This window comes from Apodemus sylvaticus, chromosome 9, assembly GCF_947179515.1.
Source record: "Apodemus sylvaticus chromosome 9, mApoSyl1.1, whole genome shotgun sequence".
In the NCBI taxonomy this organism is placed as follows: domain Eukaryota; kingdom Metazoa; phylum Chordata; class Mammalia; order Rodentia; family Muridae; genus Apodemus; species Apodemus sylvaticus.
In genome coordinates this window covers 16,549,369-16,573,871 of record NC_067480.1, presented here as the reverse complement: position 1 = coordinate 16,573,871, position 24,503 = coordinate 16,549,369, and the positions used below count along the sequence as shown (strand labels likewise).

The window sequence follows — 24,503 nt, the reverse complement described above, 5'->3', positions numbered from 1 at the left end:
TTAAGAGATAGTAATGAATAGTGATTGCTGCTTCTTGCTATTTTTAATGTAAATTTTATGTTTGTGTGGTTATCTTCTTTTGAGTTTGTTGAAAGACAAATTTCTTGCTTTTTCTAGTGTGTAGTTTCCCTCCTTTTGTTGATGTTTTCCATTCATTTTCCTTTGAACACCTGGATTTGTAGAAGGATACTGTGTAAATTTGTTTTTATTATGAAATACCTTGGTTTCTCCATCTATGGTTATTGAGAGATTTGCTGGATATAGCACTCTGGGTTGGCATTTGTGCTCCATTAGGGTCTGTATGACATCTGCCCAGGCTCCTCTGACTTTCATAGTCTCTGGTGAGAAGTCTGGTATCATTCTGATAGACCTTTTTCCATTACTGCTTTTAACATTCTTTCTTTGTTTAGTACATTTGATATTTTAATTATTATGTGAGTGGAGGAATTTCTTTTCTGGTCAAATCTATTTGGAGTTCTGTAGGCTTCTTGTATGTTCATGGGTTCATGGGTTCATGGAAGTTTCTTGTATTCTGTTATTGATGCTTGTATTCATGACTCCCGACTTCTTTCTTAGGTTTTCTATCCCCAGAGTTGTTTCCTTTGTGATTTCTTTATTGCTTCTACCTCCATTTTTAAAGCATGGATGGTTTTGTTCAATTCTTTTACCTGTTTTGTTGTGTTTTCCTTTAGTTCCTTAAGGATTTTTCTCTGTTTACTTGTGTTCTCCTGGGAACAGGGGAACCTCTCCAGGGAAGTTTTTTTCTATAACCTTATTGAAGACATTTACTGGTCCTTTCAGTTGGAAATCTTTGCTCTCTTCTATACCTATAATCCTTAAATTTTGTCTTCTTATTTTGTCCTGGATTTCCTGGATGATTTGGGTCAAGAGATTTTTGCATTTTTCATTTTCTTTGAATGTTGTATCAATGCTTTCTATGTTATCTTTTGTATCTGAGATTCTCTCTTCTATCTCTTGTGTTCTGTTATTGATGCTTGTATTCATAACTCCCAAATACTTTCTTAGGTTTTCTATGTCCAGAGTTGTTTCCTTTGTGATTTCTTTATTGTTTCTACCCCCGTTTTTAGATCCTGAATGGTTTTGTTCAATTCCTTTACCTGTTTTGTTGTGTTTTCCTTTAGTTCCTTAAGGGTTTCTCTCTGTTTACCTGTGTTCTCCTGTATTTCTTTAAGGGAGTTATTTATGTCCTTCTTGAAGATCTCCATCAGCATCATGACCTGTGATTTTAAATTCAAATTTTGCTTTTCTGGTGTGTTGGGGTATCCAGGACTTGCTGTTCTGGGAGAATTGGGTTCAGATAGTGCCATATTGTCTTGATTTCTGTTAGTAACGTTCCTGTGTTTGTCTTTTGCCATCTACTTATCTCTGGTGTTTGTTGGTCCTGCTGTCACTGGCTGGTGCTTGTCCCTCCTGTGTGCCTTCAACCCTATCTCATCACCCCTGGGTGACTGACTTTCCCCGGGCACATATTGCTGTGGGACTGCCCAGCTCCTGGGTGCAGGTGGGACCTGGGCAGACAGAGTCCCACGTGATCTTACTCTCAGGTGTTCTCTACATTCCTAGTTGCAGCAGCCCACTCAGTAGTAAGAGTGAAGATGGTGGCCTCACCTCTAACTGAGAGACTTCCTGCAGTACAGATGTCCCCTGACAGGGAAGGTGCACAGACTGCAGTGGCATTGCCCACCTTCTAGGTATAGGTGGAGCCCTGGCAGGCAGTGTCCCATGTGATCTTCTACTTGGGTGATCCCTATGTACCTGTCTGCACCTGTCTACTCAGTCACAGGAGCAAGGATGGTTCACATGCTTTTCATCAGCTCAAAAGTATAGCTAGAGATCTCAGAAAAATAATAATTTGAGTAAGGTTGGAATTTTACTGAGAGTTTTCACATTGTAAAAGAAAGAAAATATTAAAGACATGCCAATGACACAGAAAAATTCACATAGGTCAGAGATAGTTAACAGAAACATTCCAACGGGAGTTTTAAAGGAGTTTTAAAGGATTATTTAGATCACATACTAAAAGACATTAGCTGGAAAGTTGAGAAGAATAAGAATTAAGAAAGGGTGGCTGTTATAGGCTCATTCATAATTGAGTTCCACCAGGACCACAGAACATTGCAGAAGAAGAGGCAGAAGGAGGAAAGAGCTAGATGGGATAGAGGGTGTGAAAAGTTGTGTGAAACATTGAACTTAGGCATGAAGACTCCATTGTAGTCTTGAACTCAAGGAAGCAGGAAATGTCTTCACATCAGGTACCTGAGATAGCTTCTGTGAACACACTATCACAGATGGAAAATTATCTTCCAATGCATTCCTGTAGATGTACATGTAGCTAGGTGTTTCTCTGGAGAGAGAGAGAGAGAGAGAGAGAGAGAGAGAGAGAGAGAGAGAGAGAGAGAGAGAGAGAGAGGAAGAAGAGTTCCTGGCAAGGTGAACAGGGTCCACAATTCCTACAAATAACCCCTCTTTTGTCTTTTAGTAAACAATTCTAACACAACTTCTTTCTTATTTTATTTTGTTTAATTTACAAAGAGTTTTTATTTTTTTTGTTCGATATATTTTTTATTTACATTTCAAATAATTTCCTCTTTTCTGGCTTCCCACTCCCGAAAGTCCCATAACCCCCTTCCCTCCTCCTATTCCCCCATCCACCCCTTCCCACTTCCCTGTTCTGGTTTTGCCCTGTACTGCTACACTGAGTCTTTCCAGAACCAGGGGCCACTCCTCCATTCTTCTTGTACATCATTTGATATATGGATTATGTTTTGGGTATTCCAATTTTCTAGGCTAATATCCATTTATTAGTGAGTGCATACCATGATTGATCTTTTGAGACTGGATTACCTCATTTAGTATGATGTTCTCCAGCTCCATCCATTTACCTAAGAATTTCATGAATTCGTTGTTTCTAATGGCTGAATAATACTCCATTGTGTATATATACCACATTTTTTGTAACCATTCCTCTGTTGAGGGATACCTGGGTTCTTTCCAGCTTCTGGCTATTATAAATAGAGCTGCTATGAACATAGTGGAGCATGTATCCTTATTACATGCTGGGGAATCCGCTAGGTATATGCCCAGGAGTGGTATAGCAGGATCTTTTGTAAGTGATGTGCCCAGTTTTCTGAAGAACTGCCAGACTGATTTCCAGAATGGTTATACCAGTTTGAAACCCCACCAGCAGTGGAGGAGAGTTCCTCTTTCTCCACATTCTTTGCCAACATCTGCTGTCTCCTGAGTTTTTAATCTTAGCCATTCTGACTGGGGTAAGGTGAAATCTCAGGGTTGTTTTGATTTGCATTTCCCTAATGACTAATGATGCTGAGCATTTTTTAAGATGCTTCTCAGCCATCCAAAGTTCTTTGGGTGAAAATTGTTTGTTTAGCTCTGTACCCCATTTTTAATAGGGTTATTTGGTTTTCTGGGGTCTAAATTCTTGAGTTCTTTGTATATATTGGATTTTAGCCCTCTGTTGGATGTAGAGCTGGTGGAAATCTTTTCCCAATTTGTTGGTTGCCAATTTGTCCTTTTGATGGTGTCCTTTGCCTTACAGAAACTTTGTAATTTTATGAGGTCCCATTTGTCAACTCTTGATCCTAGAGCATAAGCTAAGCAGATGATATGATAGACTACCTAAGTGAATTCTAACACAACTTATTCAGCCATTAAAAAAATAAGTCTATGAATGTTGTAAAGGGATCATGTTGCAAAGTGGAAGCTATGAGCGGGAATCTGAAGCAGAGTGAAATAGTAAAGATATGACATCTGTCTGAATATATTACATATATGTATGAAATGTCTTAAATACCCATTGAACACAGAATGTATTTAAAAAAACAAAGGAGCTATATGCTAAGCTAAATCATAATTTTAGTGCAGCTTCCCACTTTCCACTGAGTTAAGTATTGCTTCACACAAACTACACCAGAAGCCATTTCACTGGTATAAAAGGTGGTATGTCACTTTATCAGTTTCCCCAATAACATTTTGCAAGCATGTGTAAATTTTCACCCAAGATCGTCATAATAGTTATGGTTTACTATTATGTGCTTAGTACTGCCTGTCTACTAATAAGTATAAATGCACAAACCCTATAACCATGTGAATAAGAAAATTAAGAAATAACCTGTGATCTAAATGATTTTAAAATAAAATGGGTAGTTGACCACAAACTACCTAAGGAAATCTTTATCATTTAATACTTTGTCTTTGTAATCCTATGTTCACTTAGTTGTCTTGTTGCTGTGCAAAAAACGTCAGAAAAAGAAACAGTAGGGAATATGTCTTTTTAATTCATGGTTTCAGAGTGTTCCCTCCATGGTTGCTAGGCTCCATAGACTCTGAGCCATGACCAGGCAGAACACTGGGAGTATGCAAAGGAAGCCAGTTGACCTCATGGTGGAACAATGCAGAGTAAAGACAGGAAATATCTGGGACAAGATATTCCTTTCAGAGACAAGGAGGTGTCTCAGTCTCTCTCTCATACTTGTAGGAACTCTCCAAATAATATCAACAGAGAATGACATTGAATCTGTGAGACTTTAGAGAGGTATTTCATATACAAACCAAAATAGTATATTATAGAAGTTCAAGGGTCTAAAATAGGAAATTATTTAATCCTAGGAGTAGTGTATATTTAATTTAAAGATTGCTAAAGAAAGGACCATGGAATTATATTCAGATGGTGAACTATCCAGGGCATTGCAAGTGCTGTTATTCTGCAGATAAATATCAGAAGAACAGGATTCAAGGTATTGGAAAATGAGTACAATATGTATTATGCATGTAAAAATGTGCGTGTATATAAGAGTATCTGTATACATGTAATCTTGTGCATATAAGTAACTATACTATTTCATAATCTGTATTTCTCTTCCAGTATTCTCACCCATTTTCTTTTAATGTGCTATTTCTATTTAAAACATAATGCTGCATTGGTTATATGACTAAACTCAATCTAACAAGAAAAGCATGGTGCTGATAGTAACAGAAAATTAACTGAAAATTTAATTTTGAACTCAATTCAGTATAACATACTTCTTATCTTTCAGAGCATTTGTGCATTTATGGAAGAAAACCTAAAGTTTGTGGGGCATCAGTAATACCACACAAATTAATATGTGTATATCTCTTCATCCTCGGGCAGTTCCTCCATGGAATAGCAGGAATACCACTTCATGTGCTTGCCATAACTTTCATTTTTGACCACGTTCCCACATTCTCAGCTGGATTATATTTAGGCAAGTTTTTTAAATATGTATGGGCGATTTTGAGTATCAGATTTCTGTGTGGTTTAACTGATAGGTAAGTTCTGGTGTCTAGGTAATGACATTGTACTAAAGAGTGATGACTTATTTTATAACTTCCAAATCACATTGATACATCTACTTATGAGAGTAGGAACACTAGTAAAGTCACCTAAATGTCACTGAAAAGTTTTCCAGGAATAGAAAGTATAGGCATGTTTTAAGTGGTAAAATTTTCTCTGTGTCTCTGTTTCTCTTTTCCTGAGAGAGTGGGGAGGGACATGGAGGGTCAATGAAAGGATAGAGAATGGTACGGGGGCGGGGGGTTTAGAAGGAGATAGCTACGCACAGTATCATCTCTTCATTTTACAGTTCTTGTGAAACTGTGTCCTGCATTAAATAAGTATTTACCGAATCCTAAGTAATCTATCTGGAAACCAGTAATAGATTCTGATCCTGATAGGCAAGATTTTCACAGACATGTTAGATATCATTTTTTTCTTTTTATTAATCATCTTATGTATTTACATTTCAAAATATATCCCCTTCCTGGTTATCTTTCCACAGTTTCCCTATCCCATCCCTCCTATCCCCCCTCTCCTCTGCCTCTAAGAGAGTGTGTTCCTCCACCAGCTTAGCTACTCCCACCTCATCCCTTAGCATACTTCTATGCTGTTGCATCAAGCCTCCCTCCCCTCCTATTGATGTCAGATAAAGCTATCCTCTTTCATATGTATCTGAAATCCTGGCTTCTTCCATGAGTACTCTTTGGTTGGTGGTGTAGTCCCTGGGAGCTCTGGGTGGTCCAGCTGGACGACATTGTTCTTCCGATGTAGTTGAAATCTTCTTCAGCACCATCAGGCCTTCCCCTAGCTCTTCCATTTGGGGTTCCTGAGCTCAGTCCAACTGTTGGCTCTGAGTATCTGCATCGGTATTGGTCAGGTGCTGATAGATCCTCTCAGAAAACAACCATATAATGCTCCTGTCAGCAAGAGATTCTTGGTATCAGCAATAGTGTGGGGGTTTACTGTCTATAGATGGGAAATCCCTAAGTGGGGCAGTCTCTGGATGGCCTTTCCTTCAGCATCTGTTCCATTTTTTATCTCTGTCTTTTTTTGGATAGGAACATTTCTGAGTTAAAAATTTGTGCTGAGTGGGTAACCCTATCCTTCAACTGGGGCCGATGCCTATCTACAGGAGGTGGTCTCTACAGGTTGTATCTTTGCTTTGTTGGTTATTTCTGCTAAAGTCATCACCATTGAGTCCTGGGAGCTTCTTGCTTCCCCAGAGTCTAGGACTTTCTAGTGGCTAACACTAGTAGTCATCCGCCATCCCCCAATGCTGCATGCTTCTATTCAATTTTCTGGTCCTCTATAATTCTCTCCTGTGCCTTCCAATACCCAAACCTGCTCCCATTTTCTCTCCATTTCCTGTCTCCCTCCAAGGTCCCTCCTTCCCTCTACCTCCTGTATTTATTTTGTTCCCAGTTCTATGTAGCTTTGAAGCATCTACCTTTTGGTCTTCCTTATGGTTAAGCTCCGTATGGCTTGTGGGTTATATCATGGGCATTCTGAGATGCTTTTGGACTAATATGCACTTATCAGTGAGTACATCCCATGTGTGTTTTTTTGTGTCTGGTTATTGCACTTAGGATATTTTCTAGTTCCAGCGATTTGCCTGCAATTTTCATGAAGTCATTATTTTTAATTGCACGTAGTACTCCATTACATAAATGTAACACATTTTCTGTATCCATTCCTCTTTTTCTGTATCCATTCCTCTATTAAAGGACATCTAGGTTCTTTCCAGCTTCTGGCTATTATAAATAAGATGACTATGAACATAGTGGAGCACCTGTTCTTGCTACATGTTGAAGCATCATTTTGGTATATATCAAGTAGTAATATAGCTGAGTCTTCAGGTAGTACTATTTCCAATTTTCTCAGGATCCACAAGATTGATTTCAAAACTGGTTTTACAAGCTTTTAGTCCCACCAGCAATGGAGGAGTTTTCCATGTTCTCCACATCCTCACCAGCATCTGTTGTCACCTGCTTATTTTTATCTTTGCCATTCTGATTGGAATGAAAAGAAATCTCAGGGTTCTTTTGATTTGTATTTCTGTGATGACTAGGGATATTGCACATTTCCTTTTTTGATAATAATAAATAATTTTAATAGATTTTATTTACATTTCAAATATTATCCACTTTCCATGTTTCTCCTCCACATAACCCCTATCCCATCCTCCTCCCCTTGTTGTCTATGAGGCTGCTCTCCCACCCACCTACACACTCCTGCTTCACTGCTCTAAGATTCCACTATACTGGGACATCAACACTTCACATGATCAAGGGCCTCTCCTCCAATCCATGCCAAATAAGGTCATTCTCTGCTACATATGCAGCTGGAGCCCTGAGTCTCTCCATGTGTATTTTTTGATTAGTGGTTTAATCCATGTAAGCTCTGTGGGGGGTGGGGATCAGCCTGGTTGATATTTTTGTTTTTCCTATGGGCATGTGAACCCTTTCCGCACCTACAGTCTTTCCCCTAACTCTTCCATATGAGGTTCCATGCTCAATCAATTGTTGGCTGCAATAATCCACATCTGTATTGGTCAAGATCTGGCAGAGACTCTCAAGAGTTGGCTATATAAGGCTCCTATCAGCAAGCATGTCTTGGCATCAGCAATAGTGTCTGAGTTTGGTAGCTGTATATGGGATTGGATCCCCAGGTAGGGCAGTCTCTAGATTGCTTTTCCTTCAGTCTCTGCTACTTTTTGTCCCTGTATTTCCTTTAGACAGGAACAATTATGAATTGAAACTTTAGAGATGGCCCTATCCCTCATTTGGGGGCCATGCCAAGCCTCTGGATATGATCTCCATTTTTTGGTATTCAGCTAATGTCATCCTGATTGGGTCCTGGGAGCCTCTTGCTTTCCTGGCTTCTGGGACTTACTGGTGGCTACCCCAGTTCCACATCCTCCATTGCTACACACCTCTGTTCAATTTCCTGACTCCCTATACTTCTTCTCTGTCTCCTCCCATACATGTCATGTCCCCATTTTATTCCCTCCCCCTCCTCTCTCCCTTCAGAGTTCCTCTCACCCGCTAACTCCCTTGATTGTATTGTTATGAAGTATCTTCACTTTGGTCTTCCTCCTTCTTCTCAGTCATTCAAGTTCTTTAGTTGAGATTTATTTATTTAGCTATGTACCCCATTTTAAATAGGGTTATTTCATCCTCTCAGGCCTAACTTCTTGAGTTCTTTCTGTACTTTGGATATTAGCCCTCTCTCAGAGGTTTGATAAAGATCTTCTCCCAATATGTGGGTTGTCATTTGCCCTGTTGAAAGTTTCCTTTGCCTTACAGAAGTTTTTCAAATTCATGAGGTCCCATTTTTAATTTGTTGGTATTAGAGCATGAGTCATTGGTATTCTGTTCAAGAAATTTTTTTCCTGTGCCAATGTCTTTTCTGCTTTCTCTTTTAGATTTAGCATATATGATTTTATGTGGAAGTTCTTGACTCAATTGGATTTGAGATAGATACAAGGAGCTAAGAATGGATCAATTGGTGTTCTTCTATATATTGCCCAACAGTTGATCCAGTAACATTTGTTGAAAATGCTATATTTTTTCCATTGGATGGCTTTATTTGACAAAGATCAAGTGACCATAGGTGTTTGGGATTATATCCAGGTCTTACCAAAAGCAATATACTGATTGAATGCAATCCCTATCAAAATTCCAACTCATTTCTTCAAAGAGATAAAAAGTACAATTCCGAACAAAAATCCCAGTATAGTGAAAACCATTCTCAATAATAATAATAAAACAACAACAACAACAAAAAACACTGGTACAATCACCATCCCTGACCTCAAATTGTACTATAGAGCCATAGTGATAAAAACTGGATTGTATTGGTATAGAGACAGACAGGCAGATTAATGGTTGGATAACATTTTTAAAATCATAAACTTATTTTATATTTACTTTGATAACATCCATAGTGATATACTATAGGAAATATAATTAATTTATGTTCATATTGAATATAAATATATTCATGCTAAATTGAATATATATAGATTAAGATAAAATTAAATTAATAATTAAATTATGCATATCTGATACTTGATTAGATAAAATGCTATGCCACTCAGTTGTACTGCCAGTCAGTAGTTAGATGGACGTCTGAGATTGTTTTAGGTACAATTAATATTCACAATCTTCAGGTATTTAGTAAAATACATGACTTGGGTTATAAGAACAGTCCTCACTCAACAATGTAGAGTCATAACAGGGCACACTCACTATACCCAAAGAAGTAGAAACTGTGTCTCAGGACTAGCATCAACTCTAAGAATATCATCAACTCTTACATGAATTTATCACAAGCTTCTTGTCACATTAGTTAGAAACTTGCTAGAATAAATTCCAGAAATATATACAGCTTTCTCTCTCCTCCATTTTTCACTAGTTCCTATTTCTTCCTCTGTTCCTACCCATCTTTGCCAAATAATAGAGAATGGCATGAAAAATTATAGATATCACTAAGATAGTTCATTTCTATTTTATTTGGCCAAGTGTGATTGTTAAGCTTTTTTGTTCTGTGTTCCTTTTTAAGCTATTGCAGATGCTTCACTAACATTCGGATACATTATGGGTTTTCTACTAGGACTAAAAAATTTTCAGATGCCTGTGAAAGAAGCTATGAAAGCAGTGTAAGTCATACTATTTACTATTCTACTTAGGTTATGCTGTATAAAGCACATGTTGAATAATACATAGCAAATGTATTAAACTGTGGGTGATGTGTACATATATGTAAATAGAAGTACAATTATACTGTGCATTTGTATGTTTACTGTTTGAAATATAATAAATGTGATGACTCAAAAGGTCAATAGTTTTTATGTTCTGTTGTTAAAGACATACAATACTCATTCAATGAACCACAACAGTAATAGGTTTGTATTTAATTAAAAGATATTTTTCATGCAATATATTTTCACATTCTTCCCTTGCACCAAACTCCTCCCAGCTACCTCCCTACCCACATGATGTTATATACATAGGGATAATAAGTTTTCTATAGCAGATTGTCACTACATGTAACCATAGCACTCCACAGAAGGTCCCATTGTGAGATTTAGCCGATACAAAATGAATTCAAAGTTTTTTGATGAATTTTTTTCATTTTGTTTAGTTTTATCATTTATTTCATTGTTTTGTTGGTCTTTTATTTTTATTTTCATTTTTGTGAGTATGGCTGTTTTTTTCTTCTGTATTCTGAATGAATTAAAAAAATGACATAACAGCATGTCTACCATGGAAAGACACTACTATACTATAGTAGAAGCTTAGAAATAAATACATGTATGAAAATAATTCAAATAGATTCATCAAATAATTGGGTATACAGTGCCCCAACTAGATGTCTTATGCTGTCACATCCCAGGAATAAATTAAGTGTAGTATGTTTCCATGTGAAATTTGAAAAAGACTTCAGTTAGATTATGCCCTTATATTTCTTCCTTTACCTGTGCATTTGTATTCTTCCCTCTTTATCCCTCCCATTCTAGTCTCTTTCTTAAATGTCAATAACACTGTGTTGTATTCTGCTTCCTTGGGAGATTGTGTTCTTTTTTTTTTTTTCTATGTATTTTTATTTTATTCGATATATTTTTTATTTACATTTCAAATGATTTCCCCTTTTCTGGTCTCCCACTCCCCGAAAGTCACATAAGCCCCCTTCCCTCCCCCTGTTCTCCCACCCACCGTCTCCCACTTCCCGGTTCTGGTTTCACCTTATACTGCTACACTGAGTCTTTCCCGAACCAGGGGCCACTCCTCCGTTCTTCTTGTATCTCATTTGATGTGTGGATTATGTTTTGGATATTCCAGTTTTCCAGGCTAATATCCATTTCTTAGTGAGTACATACCATGATTGATCTTTTGAGATTGGGTTACCTCACTTAGTATGATGTTCTCCAGCTCCATCCATTTGCCTAAGAATTTCATGAATTCATTGTTTCTAATGGCTGAATAATACTCCATTGTGTATATATACCACATTTTTTGCATCCATTCTTCTGTTGAGGGATACCTGGGTTCTTTCCAGCTTCTGGCTATTATAAATAGGGCTGCTATGAACATAGTGGAGCATGTATCCTTATTACATGCTGGGGAATCCTCTAGGTATATGCCCAGGAGTGGTATAGCAGGATCTTTCAGAAGTGACATGCCCAGTTTTCTGAGGAACCACCAGACTGATTGCACCAATTTGAAACCCCACCAGCAGTGGAGGAGTGTTCCTCTTTCTCCACATCCCTGCCATACCTGCTGTCTCCTGAGTTTTTAATCTTAGCCATTCTCACTGGTGTAAGGTGAAATCTTAGGGTTGTTTTGATTTCCATTTCCCTAATGACTAACAAAGTTGAGCATTTTTTAAGATGTTTCTCTGCCATCTGAAGTTCTTCAGGTGAGAATTCTTTTTTTAACTCTGTACCCCATTTTTTAATAGGGTTATTTGGTTTTCTGGAGTCTAACTTCTTGAGTTCTTTGTATATATTGGATATTAGCCCTCTATCTGATGTAGGGTTGGTGAAGGTCTTTTCCCAATTTGTTGGTTGCCATTTTGTCCTTTTTGATGGTGTCCTTTGCTTTACAGAAACTTTGTAATTTTACGAGGTCCCATTTGCCAATTCTTGATCTTAGAGCATACGCTATTGGTGATCTGTTTAGGAACTTTCCCCCTGTACCGATGTCCTCAAGGGTCTTCCCCAGTTTCTTTTTTAATAGCTTCAGAGTGTCTAACTTTATGTGGAGGTCCTTGATCCATTTGGATTTGAGCTTAGTACAAAGAGCCAAGGATGGATCAATTTGCATTCTTCTGCATGCTGACCTCCAGGTGAACCAGCACCATTTCTTTAAAAGGCAATCTTTTTCCATTGGATGTTTTCAGCCCCTTTGTCAAAGATCAAGTGGCCATAGGTGTGTGGGTTCATTTCTGGATCTTCAATCCTGTTCCATTGATCTGCTTGCCTGTCACTGTACCAATACCACACAGTTTTTAACACTACTGCTCTGTAGTATTGCTTGAGGTCAGGGATACTGTTTCCCCCAGAATTTCTTTTGTTGTTGAGAATAGTTTTAGCTATTCTGGGTTTTTTGTTATTCAAGATGAATTTGAGAATTGCTCTTTCTAACTCTATGAAGAATTGAGTTGGGATTTTGATGGATATTGCATTGAATTTGTATATTGCTTTTGGCGAAATGGCCATTTTAACTATATTAATCCTGCCGATCCATGAGCATGGGAGATTTTTCCATTTTGAGGTCTTCTTCCATTTCCTTCTTCAGAGTCTTGAAATTCTTGTCATACAGATCTTTCACATGTTTGGTAAGAGTCACCCCAATGTACTTTATACAGTTTGTGGCTATTGTGAATGGTGCCATTTCCCTAATTTCTTTCTCAGCCTGCTTATCCTTTGAGTATAGCAAGGCTACTGATTTGCTTGAGTTAATTTTATCTAGACACTTTGCTGAAGTTGTTTATTAGCTGTAGGAGTTCTCTAATGGAGTTTTTTGGGTCACTTAGGTAGACTATCATATCACCTGCAAATAATGATAGTTTGACTTCTTCCTTTCCAATTTGTATCCCTTTGACCTCCTTATGTTGTCTAATTGCCTGAGCTAGTACATCAAGTACAATATTGAAAGGATAAGGAGAAAGGTGGGCAGCCCTGTCTAGTCCCTGATTTTAGTGGGATTGCTTCAAGGTTCTCTCCATTTAGTTTGATGCTGGCTACTGGTTTGCTGTATATTGCTTTTACTATGTTTAGGTATGGGCCTTGAATTCCTGCTCTTTCCAAGACTTTAAGCATGAAAGGATGCTGAATTTTGTCAAATGCTTTTTCAGCATCCAATGAAATGACCATGTGTTTTTTTTTTCTTTGAGTTTGTTTATGTAGTGGATTGTATTGATGGATTTCCATATATTGAACCAACCCTGCATCCCTGGAATAAAGCCTACTTGATCATGGTGGATGATTGTTTTTATGTGTTTATGAATCCGGTTGGCAAGAATTTTATTGAGTATTTTTGCATCGATGTTCATAAGGGAAATTGGTCTGGAGTTCTCTTTCTTTATTGGATCTTTGTGTGGTTTTGGTATCAGCGTAATTGTGGCTTCATAGAAGAAATTGGGTAGTGTTCCCTCTGTTTCTATTTTGTGGAATAGTTTGAATAGTATTGAAGAGTATTTGAAGCTCTGATAGAATTCTGCACTAAAGCCATCTGGTCCTGCGCTTTTCTTGGTTGGAAGGGTTTCTATGACCCCTTCTATTTCTTTAGGGCTTATGGGACTGTTTAGATGATCTATTTGGTCCTGATTTAATTTTGGTATTTGGTATCTGTCAAGGAAATTGTCCATTTCCTCCAGATTCTCCAGTTATTTTGAATATAGGCTTTTGTAGTAGGACCTGATGATTTTTTTGAATTTCCTCAGTTTCTGTTGTTAATCCCCCTTTTCATTTCTAATTTTGTTAATTTGGATACTTTCTCTGTGCCCTTTGGTCAGTCTGGCTAACGGTTTATCTATCTTGTTGATTTTCTCAAAGAACCAGCTCCTGTATTCGTTGATTCTTTGTATGGTTCTCTTTGTTTCCACTTGACTGATTTCAACCCTGAGTTTGATGATATCCTGTCTTCTACTCCTCCTGGGTGAATTGGCTTCTTTTTGTTCCAGGGCTTTCTGGTGTGCCGTTAAGCTGCTAATGTATGCATTCTCCATTTTCTTTTTGGAGGCACTCAGGGCTATGAGTTTTTCTCTTAGCACTGCTTTCATTGTGTCCCAAAGATTTGGGTATGTTGTGCCTTCATTTTCATTAAATTCTAAAGTCTCTGATTTCTTTATTTCTTCTTTGGCCAAGGTGTCATTGAGTAGAGTATTGTTCAGCCTCCATGTGTATGTGGGCTTTCTGTTGTTTTTGCTGGTATTGAAGACCACTCTTACTCCATAGTGATCTGATAGGAGGCATGGGATTAGTTCGATCTTTTTATATTTGTTGAGGTCTGTCTTGTGACCAGTTATATGGTCAGTTTTGGAGAAGGTACCATGAGGTGCTGAGAAAAAGGTATATTCTTTTGCTTTAGGATGAAATGTTCTATCAATATCAGTCAAGTCCAATTGGTCCAAAGCTTCAATTAATTTATTGTGTCCCTGTTTAGTTTCTATTTTTCTGATTGGTCCATTGAGGAGAGTGGAGTGTTGAAGTCACTCACAATTATTGTGTTAGGTGTAATGTGTGCTTTGAGCTTTAGTAAAGTTTCTTTTACGAATGAGGGTGTCCTTGCATTTGGCGCATAGATATTCAGAATTGAAAGTTCTTCTTGGTGGACTTTTCCTTTGGCCAGCAAGAAGTGTCCTTCTGTATCTCTTTTGATGACTTTGGGTTGAAAGTCAATTTTATCTGATATTAGAATGGGTACTCTGGCTCCTTTCCTGAGACCATAGGCTTGTAAAATTGTCTTCTAGCCTTTTGCTCTAAGTTGGTTTTTGTCTTTGACATTGAGGTGTGTTTCCTGTATGCAGCAAAATGTAGGGTCCTGTTTCCTTATCCAGTCTGTTTGTCTATGTCTTTTTATTGGGGAGTTGAGTCCATTGACTTTAAGAGATATTAAGGAATAGTGATTATTTCTTCCTGTCATTTTCGATGTTATTTTTATATTTGAGTGGTTATCTTCTTTTGGGTTTGATGAAAGAAGGTAACTGTCTTGCTTTTTTCTTGGTGTCGTTTGCCTCCTTATATTGGAGTTTTCCTCCTATTATTCTTTGTAGAGCTGGGTTTGTAGAAAGATATTGTGTAAATTTGGTTTTGTCATGGAATATCTTGGTTTCTCCATCTATAGTGATTGAGAGTTTTGCTGGGTATAGTAGTCTTGGCTGACATTTGTGTTCTCTTAGAGTCTGCATGAGATCTGCCCAGGATCTTCTGGTCTCTGGTGAGAATTCTGGTGTGATTCTGATAGGTCTTCTTTTATATGTTACTTGGCCTTTTTCTCTTGCTGCCTTTAATATTATTTCTTTGTTTAGTACATTTGGGGTTTTGATTATTATGTGATGAGAGGTATTTCTGCTCAGGTCCAGTCTATTTGGAGTTCTGTAAGCTTCTTGTATATTCATGGGCATCTCTCTCTTTAAGTTGGGAAACTTTTCTTCCATAATTTTGTTGAAGATACTTGCTGGCCCTTTCAGCTGTAAGTCTTCACTCTCATCTATACATGTAATCCTTAGGTTTGGTCTTTTCATTGTGTCATGGATTTCCTTGATGTTCTGGGATACAAGCTTTTTGCATTTTGTATTTTCTTTGACTGTTGAGTCAATGGTTTCTATGGTATCTTCAGCATCTGAGATTCTTTCTTCCATCTCTTGTATCCTGTTGTTGATATTTGCATCTATGGCCCCTGATTTCTTCTCAAGGTTTTCTATCTCCAAAGTTGTCTCCCTTTGTGATTTCTTAGTTGTTTCTACTTCTGATTTTAGATCCTTGATGGTTTTGCTTAGCTCCTTCACATGCTTGTTTGTGTTTTCCTGTAATTCTTTAAGAGATTTTTGTGTTTCCTCTTTCATGACTTCTGCTGTTTGACTCACTTTCTCCTGCATTTCTTTAAAGTTTGTGTGTGTGTGTGTGTGTTTCTTCTTTATTGGCTTCTATCTCTTGAGCCTTATTCTCGTGAATTTCTTTAAGTGATTTTTGTGGTTCCTTTATACAGGTTTCTAGCTTATTCATGTTCCCCTGTATTTCTTTAAGAGATTCATTTATGTCCTTTTTGTGTTCTTCTAGCAGCATCATGAACAGTGATTTTAAATCCAAATCTTGTTTTTCTGGTGTGTTTGTGTAACCAGGACTTGCTGATGTTGGAGAGTTTGGTTCAGACGCTGCCATATTGCCTAGATTTCTATTAGTAGTGTTCCTGCGCTTGCCCTTTGCCATCTTGTTATTTCTGGAGCTAGTTGGTCTTGTCTCTGGCTGGTATTTGTGCCTTCTGTGGGGCTGTAGGGCTCTTTCTACAACACTGGATGGATGGGTTTCCCCTGTTACAGATTGCTGATGTGCTGTCCTTCTCTTGGGTGCCCTTGCAGCCCTAGTGTGCCTTGCCCAGATTGTCCGTGTGAACCAGGCGGTGCCAGTTTGCTTCTTCAGTGAGTGTTGATGGTCTATGCTGTGTGACCTTTTCCGAGTGCTGGTCACTCTGCTGGGCAGCCGATCTCCCAACCGTGTTGGTGCACACAAGGCTAGCCTAGCTGCTGAGGCCCCGAGTCTAGGCAAAGCTTGGCAGGCTAAGGTCCGAGCAAAGTTCCCCTTGGGCTATGACTGTTAATTGGTTCTGTCAGGTGGCCAGAATGGTGGAGTGTGCATCACTCCCTGAAAGTGCCAGGATAGTCTGCTAGGCTACCAACCTCCTGGCCGGGTTGGCACACAGATGGCCCATGGAGCAGCCCAGGGCCTGGGGTCAGTCCAAGGCCTGTCGGGTTTAGACCCCTACTATGTTAGCCTTGGGCTATGCCTGTTAGCTGACTTTGCCTGCTAGAACTCTCTGGCATCCCATAGTGAAAATGGCGGCAAACAACCTCCTGGCCAGGTTGGCACCCCGATGGCCCCCCGAACAGCCCACGGCCTGGGTGTAGGCCAACGCCAGTTGGGCTTAGACCCCCGCGATGTTGGCCTCGGATTATATTTGCGTACCTCAGTCTGTCGGATTTCTCTGGCGCCTGAGATCCAAGATGGCGAAGAGTCTCTCGTAACTGACTGGCGGGAAGCAGATTTCTGATGTGGCTTCTGTGGGTTGAAAGGCGCTGTAAATTTGCCAGCGCTTGCAGCTCGGCTGGCCAGCAAAGGTCAGTGGTAGTGGGCGCAAGGTCTGCCTGAACCCTGTCACCTTGCTTCCACTGCTGATGGCCCTTCCGCTGGACCAGCTGCTACTGCTGCTGCCGCTACTGCCGCTACCACCTCTGCTGCTGCCACCTCCACTGCCGCCCCTCAAACACGGGAGATTGTGTTCTTGCTGGCCCCTTATTTGGTACTTAACTTCTGGAGTTATTCATAATGTAGAACCCAGATTCAATGAATGTGAATAAACAAGTATTACAGTAGAATCCCTTTGATAATTTTCAAATAGTAGTATAATTTGATTGATATAGATTTGCACTCAACTTCCTGGTGGAACCTTTACCCTAATTTTCTATACTGACCCTACCAGTGGGCACTCTTATCTGCATGTTCTATCATTTGTTTTATTGATCTTGGTAGTTGTGACTTGTATGAAATGAAATCTTTTTTTTCTGTATTCTTTGTTTACATTCCGAATGCTTTCCTCTTTCCCCGTCCCCCCCTCCCCATCCGTCTCATAAGTCCTCTTCCCTCAGCCCATTTCCCAATCACCCCCCCTCCCATTTCCCTGTCCTGGTACTTCCCTACAATGCTGGATCAACTCTTTTCAGAACCAGGGCCCTCTCTTTCCCTGTTCTTGGGTATCATAATTTGCATTTCCGTGACAGATAAAGTTGCTGAGCATTTCTTTTAAGTGTTACATGAACCTTTGTATCTTATCTTTTGAGACTCTCTGCTGAGTTCTGCATATCATTTTAAATTGGGTTATTTTCTGCTGCTCAGTGTTTTAGTTCCTTATATACTGTAGCTACTAACATTTTACCAGACATATATTTGCCTTTTAACTGTTCTTTTGGCTGCAGCTTTACTGGAAGGATGCTCTGCTTGCTTTACCTTATTTTTAGCTTCATGAGATCCCATTAATTAGTGTTTGGTCTTAGTGCCTTTGCTACTGGCGTCCTGTTGGAAAGTTCTGTCTTATGTCAGTGAGTTCAAGCTTATTTCTCACTTTTCCTCTCTGAGTAACAGCATACCTGGTTTTAGGTTAATGTCAGTGATCCACTTAGAGTTGAGTTTCATTCAGAGAGATAGTTATGGATCTATTTGCATTTTTATATCGCAGCCACTTTTACCACCACCATTTATTGAAGGTAATCTTTTCTCTGGTATTTATTTTTTATCTATTAGTAAAAAATGCAGTGTCCATACACATAGAATTATGTCTGGATTCAGGTTGATTCCATTGATCAGTGTGTCTGTTTTCATGTTAATACCATGCTGTTTTTACTATCTTAGTTTCTTGTAAAACTAGAATTCAGAGATAGTGATAGTTTCAGCAATCCATTCACCATTCAGGGTGTGTGTGTGTGTGTGTGTGTGTGTGTCTGTCTGTCTGTCTGTGTGTGTTCATATGAAATTGAGTTTGTTTCTATTTGCAAAGAAGGGTGTTGGAAATTTCATGAGATTTCTTAAATCTGTTCTTCAATATTAGAATATCCATTTCCACTAAATTAGTCCTTTGACCCCATCTTCTCATTAATATATTAAGTTTTTATTACATGGTTTTTCACTCAATGTATTTTTGAGGCTGTTGTATAATATGTTGTTTCATTGATTTCTTTCTTAGCCTATTTTTCAATTGTATATGTGAAGGCTTCTGAATTTTCTGTGTTGGTTTTGTTTCAAGCTGTTCTGCTGAAAATGTTTATTGGTTGTAGATGTTTTGTCATGAAATGTTTATGGTCTTTTATTCATAAAACCATAACACCTAAAAATAAAGATTGTTTGTTGGTTTTCCTATTGTATTTGTATCTCCTTGACATCCTTCAGTTGTCTTACTGCTCTGTGTGAGATTTCAAGTACTAAACCGAGTAAGGATGGAAAGAGTCCTTTGTTCCTGGTTCAAATTTTAGTAGCAATTTTTAAAGTTTATTTCCATTTAGTTGATTTTGGATGTGAGCTTGATATAAATCATCTGTGCTTTGTTGAGGTAGGTACCTTCTATCTCCAGAGTATCCAGAACTTTTATCATAAAGAAATGTTGCATTTGTGGAAGGTCTCTTTTGTGTCTAATGTAGTGATTGTGTGATTTTTGTCATTAAGTCTGTTTAATGTAGTTAAGTATATTTATTGAATTAAGTATGTGAAATGATATCTGCATCTCTGGGACAAGGCCTAGATAGCAGCTGACATTTTGGATATGCTTCTGTGTTCGGTTTGCAAATATTTTATCGAGAATGTTTGCATCTGTTTATCCATTGTATTGCTGTAAAACCTACATCACCTACAAAAGAGAACCGTGAGAAAGATGACTCTAGGGTGATATCTAGCTTTTAAACAGCAAAAGTGACTACACACTCAGAGAAATAAACATCTTGATTAGAATTTCTGGAAAGCAAATAACAAAAATAATCATGTTAAAAGGATTAGATAAGGGCCAGCAAGATATCTTATTGTACAAAGTTGTTGGACACCAACACTGAAGACCTTTTCTTAGAAGCCAGGTCCCACCTGATAGAAAGTATAAACTCCTGCAGTTTGTACTCTGACCTCCTCCTGTAACATCTCCATACATATACACATGCATGCAAAATTGAAAGAATAAAATTTGGTATGCACTCTATAAAGAAATCAAGTTGGAATATATTAATATCTGAGTGTTACAATGAGCAAAATATCATTGAAATCAGTTAGAATTCAAATTGATATAAGATAATCTGCCTATAAATAATCAATATGAATAGATTCCTGGAAAAAGTATCCATTCATGTCATTTGTCCACTGACCTATGCACATGTCCCAGCATACATGCAATGTGTACAGCTGTCTTTTATATTGAAATATACTCAAATTTATTTACATACTGTGTTAGACAGTGCTCTCTAGATTAACAGAATTTATCAGATATATCTCTATCTTTGTATATCTGTATCCGTACTATATCTGTTATATATACATAGTATATACATATATACATTTATATCATATATTATATAATATATAATAGTTATTACACACATATATTTATATATGTATAGGTTTCTGTTCATCCACTGATAGTTGCCTATGAATGGAAAATCAGTTATTCAGTCTGTGAGGCTTGATGTCTCAGATGATCTTCAGTATCTGTTTGGTTCCTGAAATAGTAGGCTCTAAGCCCAGTGAAGGAATGTATTTGTTAGTCAGGTCAACAGCAAGCAGTCAAAGAGCAGAAATTGCCATGGAGAAGTCTTTGTATTCACTATTAGATTGTTTGAAAGAAATGGAAATCTATCCTAAAAAAAAAAAAAATGAAGTAATTGGCTAAAACTGAGCTGAGTAAAAATTGAAAAGATATAACTCATAGCTAAGAGTAATTATATAAACTTGGAGCAATATAATATAATAAATATAGCATAGTATAATAATAAACTTATCCATCAGGCATTCACCACATTAAAAATGCTATAATTTAAAGCAATAAATTGATATCTATCTTAAATTCAGTCATTACACAAAATGTGGTAACTATCACATCAATTAAAAATACTCCATAGCAAGCTTTGATGATGTGCTGCCACCTTTTGAAAATGAAACATTAGTAATAAAGACAAATAATATCCTGAGAAGGTGAAGGAAGATCCTCGGGAGATGAGAGGAGAACCCGCACATCCAGTGTGATAGACAATGTCCCTGCTGGTGCCTCTGCCCTGGAGTCTCTTCACTCTGTTTTTCTCTGCAAGATTAGAATTTGCAGGTTTCAGATTAAGACCTTTGGTTCATTTTAACTGATTTTTAGAGTGAAAAAGATCTCCTTTTATCTTCTGCATATGCACATCTACTTTCCCCAGAACCAGGTTTTAAGAACCTGTCTTTTCTCCAGTATGTGATTCCTCCCTTCATTTATAATCAGACATCTGCAGTGTAACTTTAGTTTCTCACCATCTCTATTCATGTGCTTAATTCTCTGCAAATACCATGTGATATTAGGCACCATGAATGTAGTGAACTTTAAGATCCAAAATTGAGATTTCTTCAGCATTGCATTTCCTCGAACTCTTTGACTGTTTAGGTGTTTGTGTCTGCATTTGAATATTAGGATATTTCTTCTAATTCTGCAAATAATGTCCTCAGCATTTGCTAAGTATTGAATTATATCTTTACAATGATTCAATAATACATCTGTTTTCGATAAAAGAACGATTGTGAGAATCACCATCCCTGAATTCAAGTGATACTACAGAGCTATAGTGATAAAAACTACAGATTATTGGTATGGAGACAGACACACTGATCAATGGAATAAAATTGAAGACCCAGAAATTAAGCCACACACTTATGGACACTTGCTCTTTGCCAAAGAAGCCAAAAATATTGAATGGAAAAAGAAAGCATTTTCAATAAATGGCAGTCAGAATGTAGAAAAATGAAAATAGACCCACATTTTTCACCCTGCACAAAGCTGAAGTTAAAGTAGATTAAGAACTGCAACCAAAAACCTGGTACACTGAATCTAATAGAAGAGAAAGTGGGAAAGAGACTGGAACTCATTGGCACAGGGGAAAATTTCCTAAAGAGGACTCCAATGGATCAGATACTAAGATTTAAAAAAAAAAAAAAAAAAAAAAAGATAAATGGGACTCCATGAAACTGGAAAGGGCGGAGACAATAGGACAAATCGACAAACTACTAATTTCAAAAATGTCTTCACTAACCCCACATGCAATAGAGGGCTAATATTCAAATTATGTAAAGAACTCAAGAAGCTAACCACCAAGAAACCAAACAACCCAATGAACAAATGAGGTGTGGAGCTACTCACAACAGAAGAATCTCGAATGGCTAAGAAGCACTTAAAGAAATGTTCAAAGTCCTCAGTCTTCTGGGAAATGCAAATAAAAATGACCCTGAGATTCCTTACATCACTCAAAATAGCTAAGATCAAAACCTCAAGTGACAGCATATTTTGGCAAGGATATGGAAAAGGGGGAACACTCCTCCACTGCTAGTGGGATTGCAAATGGGTAAAACCACTCTAGAAATCAATTTGGAGGTTCTCAGACAACTGGAAATAGATCTACCTGAAGATGCATCTCTACCACTCCTGGGTATATATCCAAAAGATATTCCACCATGCCACAGGAGTACATGATCCACTATGTTCATAGAGCCCTTATTGTGATATCCAGATATCCCACAAAGGGAGAATGGATACAGAAAATATGGTTCATTTATACAATGGAATACTACTCAGCTTTTTAGAATGAATGAGGACATCATTTCATTGCATGCAAATGAATAGAACTAGAAAATATCATCCTGAATGAGGTAACTCAGACTTAGAAGGATATGCACAGTAGTATGTACTTACTAATAAATAGATATTATCAAAAGTTCAGAATTCCCAGAATGAAATCCACACAACTCAAGAATGCTAACAAGATGAAGGGCCCAAATTAGGACACTTCAGTCCCACTTGGGAGGGAGTACAACACAATCACAGGAGGTAAGGAAGAGAGGGAGTGACCTGGATGGGAAAGGGGACAGGGAGGGGAAGAAGTGAACATGATTAGGTATTGGGAGTTATGGGCAAAGGAGGGGGGGGACAGGATTAAAACCCTGAGGGACAGCATAAAGAATCAAAACAGGCAACCACAGGAGGTAGGGGGACCCTCTACAATGTACCAGAGACCTGGGAGGTAAGAGACTCTCAAGACTCAAAGGGACCTTAGATGAAATGTCCTACAGTGGGGAGAAGGAACTTGTAGAGTCTACCTTGACTACAAAGTCAGGGCATCAAGTGGAGGGATGGGGCTGCCAGCCCACTGTCAGATCTCTGACATAGAATTATGAACTGCAGGAACAAAATTAGAGAAGAGCCTGAGGAAAAGGATATCCAGTGACAGGTAAAAATTGAGATCCAGTTCAGAGGGAGGCCCCAAGGCCTGACAGTATTACTGATGCTATGTTGTGCTTACAAACAGGGGCCTATCAGTGATTTCCCTCTGAAAGGCCCAACAAGCAGCTGAATGAGTCAGATGCAAATATTTACACCGAACCAATGAAAAGAAGCTGGTGATTGCTGTGGTTGAATAGGGAAAAGCTAGAAGAAGCTGAGGAGGAAGGCTACCCTATAGGAAGACCAGCTGTCTCAACTAACCTGGACACCTGGAGTCTTTCACTGAAACACCAACCAGGCAGCATATACCTGCGGATATGAGGCCCCCAACAAATAGGCAGCAGAGGACTGCCAGGTCTAGACTCAGTCAGAAAAGATGCACCAAAGGCCCACTCAAGATATTTGGGCCCAAGGGAGTGGGGAGGTCTGGGGTGTGTGTGTAGATTGGGGACATTCTCTTAGAGACAGGGGAAGAGGGATGGTGGCATTGGTGGTGTGTGGGATGTGGAACAGTCTGAGGGTGGACCTGGAGGGGATAAAATTTGGACTGTGAGAAAAGATGAAAGAATAAAAAAAAATAATGTCCATTTTTACATTATTAATTCTACTCATGAACATGAAGGACATTCCATCTTTTATTATTTTCCTTTATTTCTTCTCTTTATTTCTTTATTTCTTCTTGACAGTTTTCCTAATGTTCTATGTACATGACCTACTATGGATAGTGGAAAACATACACTTTTACTTCATAAGTTGTCCCCTAGGTTCTTATTTGTCTTGGTTCACCTGTTAATGTGGGTGTTTTCTGATAGTTTTCTTAGTATGCTTATTGTTGTTTCTAGGAAAGTCATTAATCTTTATATGCCAATTTTCTATCTTACTACTGTTCCATGAGTCTTCAGAGTATGTTAAATATAGGATATTATCATCTTTAAATAAATTAGTTTCCCTCCTACCTATGTCTACTTTTCTCTATTTCTTTTCCTCATCCATCTACTTAGATTAAGACATAAGAGCTCTCTTGAGTAAGTGTACAGAGAGTTGGTACTCAACTTTCCATTCTTAACTGCAGTGGAGAGGCTTTTAGATTGGCCTTGTTTAGATCAATCCTTCCTGCAGCAATGGCTTATGAGCTCTATTATAATTCATGGGTGTACCTGACTCTTCTGATACTTTCTTTGAGGTTTAACTAGAAGACTGGTTGGATTTTAACATAACACTTTTTTATTAAATTATTCATTTACATTACAAACATTGCCCCCTTCATGGTCCCAACCTCCCAGAATTCCTACCTCCCTATTCCCTATCCCTTTAACTCTAAAAGGGTACTCCCCACACACCTCCACTTCACACCCTCTCCAGCACCTCCCTTTTCTGGGACCTCACTTCTCTACAGGATTAGGCACATTCTCTCCCACTGAGGCCAGAAAGGTCAGTGGGAGAAGTCTGGAAAGAGA

The 24,503-nt window shown here is 38.3% G+C and overlaps 1 protein-coding gene across 1 annotated transcript in view; it reads left to right on the top strand.

Annotated features, from left to right (window-relative positions):
* The window catches only part of LOC127692777 (solute carrier organic anion transporter family member 6C1-like), a 111,904-nt gene that overhangs the window by 11,041 nt on the left and 76,360 nt on the right, over positions 1-24,503 (top strand). The window contains exons 3-4 of the mRNA XM_052193374.1: positions 5,076-5,264; positions 9,899-9,995. Coding sequence (XP_052049334.1) covers positions 5,076-5,264; positions 9,899-9,995 — 286 coding nt within the window. The remainder of the gene's footprint in view (positions 1-5,075; positions 5,265-9,898; positions 9,996-24,503) is intronic.